General features: G+C 58.3%; 1 protein-coding gene across 2 annotated transcripts; it reads right to left on the bottom strand.

Moving 5' to 3' along the window:
- Nucleotides 1-38: 38 nt before the first annotated feature.
- On the bottom strand, nucleotides 39-7767 carry SAXO4 (stabilizer of axonemal microtubules 4). 2 transcript variants are annotated; one of them, XM_077748781.1, is made up of 14 exons: nucleotides 7679-7767; nucleotides 7019-7171; nucleotides 6513-6630; nucleotides 6070-6223; nucleotides 5222-5350; nucleotides 4525-4588; nucleotides 3981-4093; nucleotides 3559-3618; nucleotides 3368-3454; nucleotides 2695-2808; nucleotides 2519-2613; nucleotides 808-936; nucleotides 295-379; nucleotides 39-148 (listed from the first exon to the last, which is right to left on the bottom strand). In XM_077748781.1, the coding sequence occupies exons 2-13, from the start codon at nucleotides 7125-7127 to the stop codon at nucleotides 307-309; spliced, it is 1245 nt and encodes a 414-aa protein (XP_077604907.1). In that variant the 5' UTR covers nucleotides 7128-7171; nucleotides 7679-7767; the 3' UTR covers nucleotides 39-148; nucleotides 295-306. The 2 variants fall into 2 exon arrangements, with proteins under 2 accessions (XP_077604907.1, XP_077604908.1); XM_077748782.1 differs by lacking the exon at nucleotides 5222-5350.
- Between the last annotated feature and the right edge of the window lie 5211 nt (nucleotides 7768-12978).

The raw sequence follows: 12978 nt of genomic DNA, 5'->3' as shown, positions 1-12978 counted from the left end.
CCTTCCCCTGCTTCCCTGGCAGGGACTGGACACGCTGGCCGGCTTCGCACGGCTCTTTATTTCATTAGGAAAGTAGCCAGGGGAGTCCCAGCAGGCGATGGGATGGGAACCCGGCCCCTGTGGCCCCTGTCCCGCTGGGCTGGCGAACCTGTGGGGAGCGGAGATGAGGCCTGAGGGGCTCCGGGGAGGCTCTGTGCCCTCCTCCACCCTGAGGGCCCCCCAGTCTTCCACCCCCCACCCTGAGGCTGGGTCCCCAGCAGGGCTTGCAGGCCCCAGGGCAGGGGAGCCCCTTACCCAGCCTGAGGCTCAGCTGGGCGTGGCAAACCGGCTGCTGGGAGGCGCGGAGGCTCGGTAAAAGGGGTCCTCCGCCACCAGGGTTCTGCAGGGAGGGGAGCAGCGCGAGGTGGCACCTTCTCCTCTGCCTGCCCCTCCCCTGGGGNCACACCCACAAACACTCCTTGCCTGCCAACTCTGAGCCACTGTCTTATAAATGTAATTTTTGAGGAAATTGAACTGAGCGGAAAGGAGTCAGAGTGAGGCGGAACCACACTCCATTCAGCCATGTCCTCACCGCGCCCCCCGCCCCCCGCTGCCCGGGGGNGGAATGGGGGATGGGAACAAGGTGGGTGGAGGGCAGCCTCGAGGAGGGAGGGGTCGCTGGGGAGGGGGGGGAGGGGCAGGAAAAGCAATGCACAAGCCTGAGAGAGGGAAGGGGCCCCTCAGACAGACAGACAGACAGATGAAGGGAGGGAAGAAGCTGGGGAAAGGCTTGGATTCAGCAAAAGAGGGGGCGAGAGGGCCAGCTACCTTCCCACGTGGGGGTGCAGGCCCCGGAGGCTCTCTGCGGGGGTNGCGTAGCCTCCAGGCTTCTGGGGCTGGAGGCCGCCTCGAGTCCAGCCTTCTCGGTCCAGACCCTTCGGGATGTTCTCAAAGTACCTGCAGCACAGGGGGTGGGTTCTTGGCAGCGAGTTGGCCTCTGCCCACCTCCGCAGCCCCTCTGCCCTCTGGGACAGGAGGCTTGGCTCCAGCAGGGCACAGACTGCCTCCGATCCCTCCAGCCTCCTGGCCTTTGCCCACACTGTGCCGACTGCCAGGCACTCCCGAGCCCTTGGGAACGCCGTCTCTGCTCCAAGCTCAATGGCCCTCCTTGGGGCAACCCCCTGATGCAGAGCCAGCACTTCGGAGCACAAAGCACCCTTCAAGTGCGCCTCCCCCCCCCGTGAACACCTCCGGGGGTGGGGAGTGGAGACCCCGTGTCATTTGTTTTTCTCCAGGCGGTCCACCTCGCTTCCATCTGGCTACTATTCACTGAGCACCGGGCTGGGCTCTGAAAGTGCCAGGAAGACGATGCGGGCCCTGCCCTTAAGCTTACGAAGTGGGGGTGAGAAGATCAGTGGCTGCAACACCCCCCCCCCCAGGAAGGGCAGTGTGCCTGACATCTGGCAGGAGCTCAGGAGAGCCGAGGGGCGGGTGGGAGAAGGACCCGGCAGAGGCGGCTGGGCCTGGGCCGGAGGCTCCGCCAGAGCTACAGGGCGCGGGCACTTGCCTAGCGAGGCGCAGGGACGCTGTTGTCCCCCAGAGCGTGTCTCAGCCCCTCCCCCTCGCCCTCTGTGGGGGCTGGACCTGCCGTGTGGCTCAGGCGCCACTTCTCCTCTCTGAGCCTCCAGATCCACATCCCAAAGAGGGGGGTGCGCCCCAAGGATGGGAGGCATCTTGGGAGACCTAGGGATTGGGGGGCAGTGTGGACACAGGTGACACACGCCGACACACAGAGGACAGGTGGTGTTCGAGGAGGCTTTGGTCCAGAGAATCACATCTCCTTGATCCCCATCCAGTCCTGGCCCCAGGAGCCCTGCCCACGGCTCTAGGGCCACTTCCTCCTGGAAGCCCTCCCTGATGCTCAGCAAAGAGCTTACTTTCTGGGGAGCACAGAGCCCACCTGCCACGGGCTGGATGTAGTATCTTAGCAGACGGCCTGCGGCTCCACCCGGACCCCCTTCAGCCCCCCTGTTCTCCCCCTGCCCACCAGCCTGGACATCAATGGCCTGCACTGCATCCGAGAGAAGTGCAGAGGAAGGTTTCCCAGAGGCTGCTACAGCTTGCTCTGCCTGAGCAGGGAGGCACCTGGGATTTTTAGCATGGTCCCTGGGGACAGCCCTTAACTAAGGACCGATGGATATGGAGGTATCGGCCCCCTAGCTCCCTCTCCCCTGGGCTGGGATAATCCTGGGCTGTGTGTTTGCACTGTCTTCTAGAGTCTTCCCCCGGGATAGCTGATGAACAGCACACCCGCTCTGGGCTGCCTTCCGTTCCCCATACCGCTTTCCCACTCCCCCACACTCCCCGGTAAGAGGCTTGCACTCAAATCCTTGGCTCAGGGGCTGCTTCCGGGGGAACCCACATTAATTCAGTGTTGGTCTACTTCGCAGACTGTGAGCTCATTACTTGTCCCCGTGTCTGTCTGAGAACCGCGAGCCAGCTTCGCAGCCCTGGATCTGCATGGGGAAGCAGGGCTTACCCTTGGTTATAGGTGGTCAGGTACCGATTATCCATGTCGGGGTCAGAGGCGCTCCGGACGTAGCTGGGGTTGTTAAGGCTGAACCCTGTGGGCTCCTGCGCAAGAGGTACAGAGGGCACGTGGCAGGTTGGGGGGGGGTGAGGATTTGGGGGTGGGGCTGGGTGCCCCGGCCTCACCTTGTTCCCCACAGTCTCCCTGCCGAGCAGGGCGACGTTGGTCTGCTGCACCCGCTGCGGGGGCTGGAATTGCCAGTGGCTCATGCTGCTAGGCTCCGGGCCAGGCGGGGCCACCTGCGGGGGACAGAGCCACAAGGAAGGTAGCCGTGTGGCCGGGTGGCCAGGGTGAGGCAGCAATAGAGGGGGGGAGGGGCAGCCCCAGCCCTGGGGCCTCGCCCTGCCTCCTCCAGACAAACCAAATTCTCTGTTTGAAAGACACCCCTCGGGGGGGCGCCTGCGTGGCTCAGTCAGTTGAACGCCCGACTCTTGTTTCGGCTCACGATTCATGAGTTCAAGCCCCGCATCGGGCTCTGCGCTGGCAGCGTGGAGCCTGCTTGGGATTCTCTCTCTCCCTCTCTGTCTCTGCTTCTCCCCTGCTCATGCTCTCTCTCTCCCTTCTCTGTTCCTCTCTCTCTCTCTCAAAATAAACAAATAAAAACTTAAAAAAAACAAAGGCACGCCTCACTTTCCAGCTTCCTAGGCCTTTCCCCCTCCACCAGGACGTCCAAATATCCCACTTCTTCCCGTTCCTTAGTGCCCACATGCCGCTGTGTCCAAGAGACCTCCCTGTCTCCTCCCGTACAGAGCACTCCTGTTCTAAGGGAGCCCCCCGCACCCCCCAAAGGCCACTCACTCTGGGGTTCAGCAACCTCTCATTCACTCGGCTGTAGCCCGTTTCCCGCTCGGAGCCTCTGGGCAGCACAGGCAAGAACTCATCCCCCTGCGACAGGAAAGCATCACTGGCACCCGAGGGTGCCTGCCCCTCCCCCAGGCTTCCACCCTACTGGCCCCACAGGCCACCCCAGCCCCACCGGCTCAGCTTACACGAAGGTGGGTCATGCGGGGGAAGTCGGACCTGGTGACACTCCGGCCAGGGAGGAGCACCTGGAAAGAGGCCCCCAGAGGAACATCAGCCCCGCACAGACAGCGGCCCCTTGTCCCGAGCACAGAGTGGGGCTGGCGACAAGCGGGTATAATTGGGGCAATGGAGGCAGGGGAAGAGTTTGGGGAGAACAATGCAGGCCAGGGCTCTGGTCTGAACCCTTGTGCAAACGTTGGGTTCAGACGTTTCTTCTTCTCCTCTTTGGACCTCAGTCTTCTCCTCCGTAAAATGGGGGAGCTGGACCAAAGCGGTGGTTTTTACCCACACTCGTTCATCTCGCGTTTGAACAAAGGGTTGGGCAGCTCACACTTTTAAAGAAGCTAGAAGTCACCCTGGGGTTCAAGTGGGCACCAGCCTGACTTACCGGGTCCCCAGGGAGGGCCTGGGACGGTGGCTGGAAGACAATGGGGTTCTTGGTAGACTCTTCGGTGAAGCCAGTCTCCTCCTTGGCACCAATCGATTTCTTCTGCAAGAGATCTGCAAAACACACCCCCTGTTGTGCTGCCCAGTCCCACTCCAGCCACCTGGCCCCACCCACGTGGTCTCTACGTGTCCCAGCCACCAGGGGCGGAGCTGGCTCTGAGCTCCAGAATCGTGGGCACCTGGAAGACTCCAGAGTCCAGGACAGACAAGAGGGGAGAGGAGCAGAGGAGAGGGGAAGGAAGGACAGAGGCTAACAGGCCAGGAGGTGGCTGTGGTCAGGTTCGACAGCCCTCCTAAGTGAGTGAGGTGCCCGTTGGGGACTGGCACTAAGGCATGTCTCCCCCAAGCTGCCTGTGTGTTCGTTCTTCCTCTGCTGCCTTCTTTGTCTTATACCAGCCCCATCCGGGTCCCCCCCGTGTCTCTCCTAAGGCTCAGGTGTAGGGAAGTATGGTGGGAGGGTGGCATGAGCTCAGACACGTGCCTACCTTGCTGGTTTGAAGGCTGCTTGAGATACTTGGAGTTGTACTCGGAAGTCATGAAGCATGGGCCCTGGAACACAGAAGTGAGCAATGGGGGACATAAGGTAGACCAGCACCCAGGAGGCCCTGGTGGCCATGGTAGCCCCGTGTATGCTCTGAGTAGACCTGTGTGGCATATTCGGAGCAGGGAGGGCCAGCACTGCGCTCCTGACCCAGATCTCTCTCTCTGATGGGGCATCAGAGCCCCATGAATCCCCCCATGAGAAGACGGTGCCCCTGTGGCAGTGGAAACGGTCACGTCCCCCACTGGACGACTCCCAGTAATGAACGTGGGGCCCAGAACCCTGGGGCCCAGATTAGGAGGGGGCTCAAGGCAAGGAGAGAGGCTGAGGGAAGAAAATGGGTGCTCACTTCACGAATCCCTGCCCAAGGCTGAATGAGTCTGGATAGGAGAGGGGAGAGAACGGGCCGCTGGGGTTAAATCCCAAGACATGAGTAAGGAAGCCCGTGATGACGGCTCTGATGCTGTCTTGGAAATAACGAATAGCCTTGGCTCTCCCCAGTTTCTCTAGGTATCCTGAACCCACCTTTATTTAGTTGGCTTTTAGGGCGAGTCAGAGAGGGACGTATCTCCAGGAGGGGAAACAGGTGGGTCTGGCCCCTCTGCCCAGCTCACAGCCCTTCCTGGGGGCTGCCCACTCACGCGCTGGGCATCGTCCCACTCCAGCGAGCCCTTGCCCTGTTGCTGGTAGAGCAGAGGCGTGACCTTGCGTTCCAGCCCTGTGATGGCCTGCGGCCCATAGTTCTGGGTGTCAAAATGGACCTTCCTGACCTGGGAGGGAGAAGCAGCCAATCATCTGCCAGGTGAGGCGATGGCAGTCACTCCTTGACTCTGAGCCTGCCCTTGACCCCTAGGGAGTATCTATAGCCTGAGGGGCCTCTTTATAAGGAAGTTGGTTCATGTCCCTCTTTGCTCAGAGCCCTGCAATCTTCCCACTGCACTTGGAGTAGAATCCCATGGCCTGACAGTGACCCACAAGGACCTGGGCTCCTCACTTGGCTACAGCCACCTGCCTCCCTGTGGTTCTTTGTCACATCACATACTCATACCGCAAGGCCTTTGCACTTGCCGTCTGCACTGCCTGGAACTCTCTTTCTCTCCCAGCGCTGCATTTAGAGGAACACTAGCCTCCCTTGACTCTTTGACTAATGTCTCCACAGCAAGCCCTTTTCCGACCCTCCTGCTTTGCTGCTGTACCTCCATTTCTGCTGTGCCCCGCCTCTTTTTTTCCCAGCACTTGCACCTTCATATATAGAAGAGATGTCCAGAACACATTGGTTGAATGAATGAATGAAGGTGATAAAGGTGAGCCGACTCCCAGCCCACATGTGGCTCCCCTGTGCTCCTCATCTCAGCCTTGACCAACCCTTGGTGGCTCAGTCCCGCTCTCTGCTGGAGGGATCCTCACCCTTCCCGCCCTTCGGCCCTGCCTACACCCCAGCCTTGGGCTCCCCCTCTCTCCTGGGGGTTCCCCCTAGCCCAGCACTGACCTCCTTAGTGGGGGTCGCCGCACTGGGTTTCTCCCGAGAGTAGCCAGAGCTGGTCTGATGCATGTGCCAAGGCAGCGGGTATTTGCCATCAGGCACCTCCAGGGGGCGGTAGCTCTGACTGGTCACTGACTGGAAATTGTGGCGGACTTGTTCCCTGAGGGTGAAGCGGGAACAGGAGTGATTACCACGAGGAAGGGCCACGGGGAGGCTGCAGGGCTTACCTCTAGAAGCTTCCCACATCCCTCAAACCTCCCATAGAAGTCCGCCTGCCTTTGGGCCCCCAGGCTGGGCACCGGGCCCTCAGTGCCCCAGGACCCCAGATGTAGGCCAGGCAAGTTCAGGGTCTCCACACATGGAGCTTACAGGGGGCCTGATGAGCTTCGACGGCCCTGTGAGCTAAGGCTCAATGGAGCAGGGGGTGAGAGAGATCGTACAGACCATACCCCATGGCCGGGTTGTCCAGGGCATCGGGATTGGCCTGGTATGAGACCACAGGCCAGTAATTTGATTTGTAGCCTGTGCCTTCGTGACTGCCCATGCGGGGCCTGAAGTCCTCCCGACCTGCCCGAGGGGGGAAGTGAGGAGACAGGACCATGGGTCAGCGGAGTGGAAGAGCGGTGAGCAGGGCTTCCCGGCAACCCCCCTCCTCCCCAGAGGCCCGGGCTCCTTGGGATGGAAAAGGCATAGAGCCAGGGGCTGGGACACGTGGGACAGGAGCCGTGGAAGCCTGGCCCTTCGAGACTGCCGCAGCAGGAAACAGAAACGATGGGCTGAGGACAAGGTCAGTGTGGCGGGATCACAGGATGGATGGGGGGGAGGGGGCGGCGGGGCGAAGCCAGCCTGACAGTACAGGTGTGGACACGTCCTTGGGAGGCTCGGGGGTGGAGCGTGCTGGGGTTCTGCTGAGGGAAGTTGTTCCCGGCTGGACTCTGCACAAAGGAGCCCTCACCATAGGCTGTGCAGTAGGTGGTGGCATAGAACTTCAGGGGATCCGTGCAGCCTCCTGAACTCATCTTTACATAAGGGGAGACGACCCCCAGGGGGAGTTTCCCCATCATGATGCTGTGGGGCAGGGCTGCCCCCGGGCAGGGGTGGGGGGCACCTAGGAAAGACACACAAGGAGCCCCGTCAGTTCAGCAGCCCAAAGACCCCGAGCCTGGCTCAGTCCTGGGCTGCAGAGACCATGGAGGTGAAGCTCGAACCCCGCCCCGCCAGTGCCTTCCCCTTCGGCCTGTCCCTCTCCACTGACACCCCCGCACGCCAAAGAAAAGTCTCATCGCTGTCAACACTTCACTCATCTACGCTCATTTCGCCTTCCTTCAATATTGTCTCCCCAGGGTGTAGCGGGGAAACTGAGTTTTAAAGAGATGAAGGGTTCGTTCATAATAGGCATCCGACTCCCAGCTGCCAATCTTAATCCCCTCTTGGCCTCCTCTGCAGACCGAGTGGACAGACACCCTCCCACATGGGAATTGCTGGCTGCCCCAGCTCCAGGGCTCACTCCCAGCCCTGGGCTCCTTGTCTTCCCGCACCCCCCTGCCCCCAGGCCCTGCTGAGGGAAGTTGGCTTGGCCCTCCTGGGGCCCAACCGCAGCCGGCCCCACCCTCACCTGCCCTCTGCTGTGACTCTGAGGTCTGGAGAGGCTTCCAGAGGCAGGAGGAGCTGCTCCTGAGAAGCTCAAGCCCTCTGGGAGGCGGCCAGGCCAGGAGAAACAGTGGGTTGCCTGGCAACCGGCGCCTAGCAACAGCGTCCCCACGCCGCCTCGGAAGCCTTTCTAGGGCCAGGGCCCACTGAGAGGCTGACCTGGCCGGGATGGGGGTGAGCTGCCCAGGCAAAGTCCCGCCTCCATCATCCCCACCCCGATGGCTGGCTTCCCCAGACAGAGCTGGGCAGAGCTGCTGTCTGAGTGACAAGAAATTAAAGATAATCTCAAACAATCACTCCCGTTTATTGGGCATGCACTTCTCAGCAGATGCTTTACATCCTTTATCTCCAGTACTCTGAGTGGCTCTTCCAGGTAGCTATTATTATCCCTCTTTCCACGTGGGGAATACAAGGCTTAGACAAGCAGCGCCTTGACTGGCCGGGGATCTCGGAAAGCCAAGAATTGAGACTCGAACGTGGGCTGTCTGGATCCCACCCGTAAGCCTCTGGGTGAATTACTAGAGCCAGATCAGTGCCAAGCTCTTTTACACACATCACCTCCGATAATCCCCCAAACCACCCTGTGACCTGGGCGCTATGGTCACAGGGCCAATAAGCCACAGCCCCTAAGAGTGGGGCTCAAACCAGGCGTGTCACTTTTGATGAGGTACCTATCCTCTTAATGCATTCAGCTCCCGGAAGACAGTTGATGCTCCATTTTCCAAAGCTGCTATTCTCAGCCTATTTTTAAATGTTTATTTTTTGAGAGAGAGAGAGAGAGAGAGCGCGAGGGAGTGAGCCTGAGCAGGGGAGGGGCAGAGAGAGAGGGAGGCCCAGAGTCTGAAGCAGGATCCCAAGGCTCTGGGCTCTGAGCCATCAGCACAGAGCCCAGTGCGGGGCTTGAACTCACGAACTGTGAGATCATGACCTGAGCTGAGGTCGGACGCTCAACTGACTGAGCCAACCAGGAGCCCCTCAGCCTATTTTGCAGATGGGAAAGGTGAGGCCCAGGGACACTGCCTGGGCCTCAGAGTTGGTGAAGGATTAAAATGGGTGTCAGCCAACTCCGAACCCCCTGCTGCCTTTGCACCGGCCCATTTGCCCCATAGGTGCTGTCAGCCTTGTAAATGTTTAACATCTGGGTCTCTGGGGATGTGGTGGGGGTGGGGAGCCCTGATGTGTAGCATTTGCCCATTTCTCCCATTGTGGCTGCTTTCAAACTACCAAGGCAACGTTACTGAGCAGGAAGTTGGGAAGTCACGCTCACCCCCCCTACACAGCCCCCAACTTACAGGACTTGCACCGGACAGATTCAGTAAACCAAAGTAGCCTCGAGACCACGAATGACAGACAAATGTAGGAACATAATAAAGAGGTGATGACGTTGAAGTATGTACTACCTTCATTTTTAATGTAATTGATTACGTTGTACGTTTCTATCACAGGGTTTTTAGCAATGGCGGAGTTCGGCAATCAGCTCGCAAATTTCCTGGAAGTTATGCCTTCCGCCCTCACAGCGGGTGTGTGTTGGGTGCAGAACACCCCGACAATTAGGGGAAAGCGAGGTGTGAATGAAGAGATGCTGAGGGAAAGGGGGCTGCCCGCCCAGGAGATGCCCTTGCTGCGCTCAGCCTCGATTGACAGGACTGGCCAGCTTGCAACCACACCTGATCCTGCAGAGAGGCCCTGGACCCAGAGGTGCCCCGAGGCCAAGGGGAGGTCCCCCCCGCCCCACATACAGAGGAACAACCCTGTTCAGGGATCAGAAGCTGCAAGGCCAGAAGTGCGTGCGCAGCCCTGCTCTCCCAGTCTGATGGCAGAGGCTCAGGTGAGCCCCACCCATGGGCCACAATGGAGGGTAGGACTTCCATGCGTGGTCAGGACAGAGGGATGGAGTGGCCCTCCCCAAAGTGTGCACAGAGAAGGGGTTACGAGGAAGAGCGCAGACTCTGAAGCCTGTTGGCATAAGCCCTGGCTCTACCACTTAATAACTGAGATTCGGTGCGTGTTACTTGTGCCTCAGTTTCCCTTTCTGGAAAATGGTACCTGCCTGTGGGGTTGCACATTGTAAAGCCCTTGAGGTGCTCTAGGCGCAGTGTCTAGCAGGTGGTAAGTGGAGACGAGGGAGGGCTCGCCGCGTGGGCCTGCAAGGGCGACGGTGGGTAGCACTGGCATGCTCCGAGCGTGATGGGTCCCTGGCTGGAGCACTGTGTGGGGAGGAGGCACTCAGCGGGGAGAGGCCGTTTTCCTTTCAGCAGCTGGCGGGGGCAGAGGAGGCGGCAAAAGGTTTGAAATAGTCGGGAGCGCTGCGAGGAAAACTCTAGAGCTGTGGGCTGGAGCCCACAGAGGATGGGGAGGAATTCAGGGAGGCGTCCGGCTCCCAGACAGAACTCCCAATAGGTCTCCGGCTCCCGGTGACCTGATTTTTGTGTTTTTGCTTTTGTTTTTTGCTGTGTGGCGACACCCAGCGGCTGTCAGCGGGAACTGCAAGATGTGCAGCGGGTGCTGCCCTCATTCGGCTGGGGCGGGGCGGAGGGGGTGGGGGGAGCCCTTCCAGAGCGCTTTGAGGACCTTCGGAGCCCCCATCGTTCCAGCCACAGACGGCCCTGCCTCTCCTGCCCTTCAGACGGGGCCGACCTGGCAAGGAGCGCTCTGGGAGGGCAAGGGCTGGAGCCCAGAAGAAGCGGGAACCTCGCTTCAGCTTATCCAGTACTGATCTCAGTGGTAACCGAATTGCTGTGTGACTTTTGGGCCTCTCAGCTTGCGTCCAAAGTATGTCTTTTTTTTTTTTAAGCTTATTTATTTATTTTGAGAGACAGAGAGAGAGCACAGCAGGGGAGGGTCAGAGAAAGAAAGAGAGAGAATCCCAAGCAGGCTCCCCTCTTTCAGCGCACAGCCAGATGCAGGGCTCTATCCTACGAACCATTAGATCATGACCTGAGCTGAAATCAAGAGTTCATCGCTTAACAAACTGAGCCCCCCAAGGGGGGCTTCAGTTTTCTATATGTAAGAGGAAGCAACAGACTAAACGATGCTTCCAGATTTAAAGTGGGACATCCTGGGGCACCTGGGTGGCTCAGTTGGTTAAGCATCCGACTTCCGCTCAGGTCATGATCTCATAGGTTGTGGGTTCGAGCCCTGCAGCGGGCTCTGTGCTGACAGCTCAGGGCCTGAAGCCCGTTTCAGAGCCTGTGTCTCCCTCTCTGCCCCTTCCCCGCTCGCACTCTGTCTCTCTTCCAAAAATGAGTAAACATGAAAAAAAAGTTTTTTTTAAGTGAGACATCCAGGGCCCACCTCAGCCCATCTTCCCAGTATGGTTCCCACTTATTAAGCATTTTCTTTGCAGGGTCAGAGCCGGGTTGTCTCTCCACTCTTCAGTCCGGCCCCAGAAGATAGGAACTATTATTATTATTCCCACTTTCTAGCCAGAAAGGGGTAGAGCCAGCTTTGATCCCAGAATCCACACCAAGCCTGCTAGAATGTGCTGGCAAATCCTCTGTAAGGTGCTGGGACTCTAGCAGTGGGCTCTCACACCACTTGGCTGAGCTCTGTGATCTTCCACAGTGACAGACTGCCCTGGCCAGATGGGTGACCTCTTTTTCCCGTCTAGACCCGCCGGGCCCTGAGCAGTAAGATTCAGTGCTGTTTCCCTCCTTCGAGGAGGCAGGGCTGCAGACACACTGGGGCGGGCCCTGGGCACCAGCAGCCACCTCCCGTCTGAAGCCTGGCAGGCTGAGGCTCAGGAACCAGTTAGAAGATATTTTGGGGCCCGGGCACACCGAGGTCCTTAGCTGGGAAGGCCCTGGCAGGCATCCTGAGCAAGTGTGCAGCGCCCTTTGACTGCCCAGCCTGAATGGGGACAGACATCTGCACACTGTGCTCTGGGCCGCATGAGCTGTGGGTCCCCAAAGGAAGATCAATTCGGGCAAACGAGGCAGCACAGCACCAAGCAGGTGTCATTTGACTTTGACTGATGTGCGTCTTTTTTTTTTTTTCAAGTTTATTTATTTTGAGAGGGTGGGGAGAGACAGAGAGAGGGGGAGAGAGAATCCCAAGCAGGCTCCTCGCTGTCAGTACAGAGCCCGACACGGGGCTCCATCTCATGAACTGTGAGATCATGACCTGAGCGGAAAGCAAGAGTTAGACGCTTAACTGACTGAGCCGCCCAGGTGGCCCAGATTGACGTGTGTCTGTGTGACAGGTGTCAGAGGGCAGGGCCAGGGCTTTTATCAGGAAGAGAAGTTGCAGGAAGAAAAAGCTTCCTGACACACCCAATCTTCTAATGAGGGAACAGGTAGTCCTGGTGGGGAGTGAGCTCTCCACCCCAGAAGGCATTCAAGCAGAAGTTTGAATTCACTTGAATCTAGATGACAATAATAGCAAACTCTCTTTCAGGCTCTATTTGGTACCAGGCACTGTTCTAAGTGCTTTGCATGTATGAACACATTCAGACCTTGCCACGGTGAGCTGTGTTCCTGGGTGGGAAGGGGTAGCATCAGCACCTGCATTTTATAAGTGAAGAAACGGAGACACAGAGAGGCTGTGTGACTTGTCCGGGGTCACACAGCTAATGGGGGAGGAGTTATTACTTGAACCCATACAGGCTGGCTCTGAGGGGCGTTGCTATTGCCTCGTGGGTTGAACTAGAAGATTCTCCGAGCCATTTTCAAAATTCGAAAATGGGTTTTCAGATTTGGTGACGGTTTTTCTTTTTTCTTTTCTTTTCTTTTCTTTTTTTGATTCCTGCAAGGTTTTTCCTTTTTAAAATGCATGCCTCCCTTGCCCTCTCTCTCACTCAGCTCCTTGGTCTGTGCTAGACGCCTCGGGGTGAAAATCTACAGAAGGAAGCTTTAAAATCATCCAAATTGGCCAAGATGACTAAGAAGTGAGAAGCAGGGCTCTGGGGTGCAGCTGAGCGGGAGGCTGCGCGTGGCAGGGAGAGGGGACTTTGTCCTCCTTTTTAAAAAATTGTGGTAAAGGGGCGCCTGGGTGGCTTAGTCGGTTAAGCGTCCGACTTTCGCTCGGGTCATGATCTCGCGGTTCGTGGGTTCGGGCCCCGCGTCGGGCTCTGTGCCGACTGCCAGCTCAGAGCCTGGAGCCTGTTTCAGTCTGTGACTCCCTCTCTCTCTGACCCTCCCCTGCTCACGCTGTCTCTCTCTCTCTCTCCTAGAAATAAATAAAACAAAAAAAATATTAAAAAATAAATAAATAAATAAATAAATAATTGTGGTAAAGGGACGGCTGGGTGGCTCGGTCTGTTAAGCC

Source organism: Crocuta crocuta, unplaced genomic scaffold, assembly GCF_008692635.1.
Source record: "Crocuta crocuta isolate KB4526 unplaced genomic scaffold, BGI_CrCroc_1.0 scaffold323, whole genome shotgun sequence".
Lineage (NCBI taxonomy): Eukaryota > Metazoa > Chordata > Mammalia > Carnivora > Hyaenidae > Crocuta > Crocuta crocuta.
The sequence above is the reverse complement of the archived record's forward strand: the minus strand, read 5'-3'. Positions and strand labels throughout refer to the sequence as shown.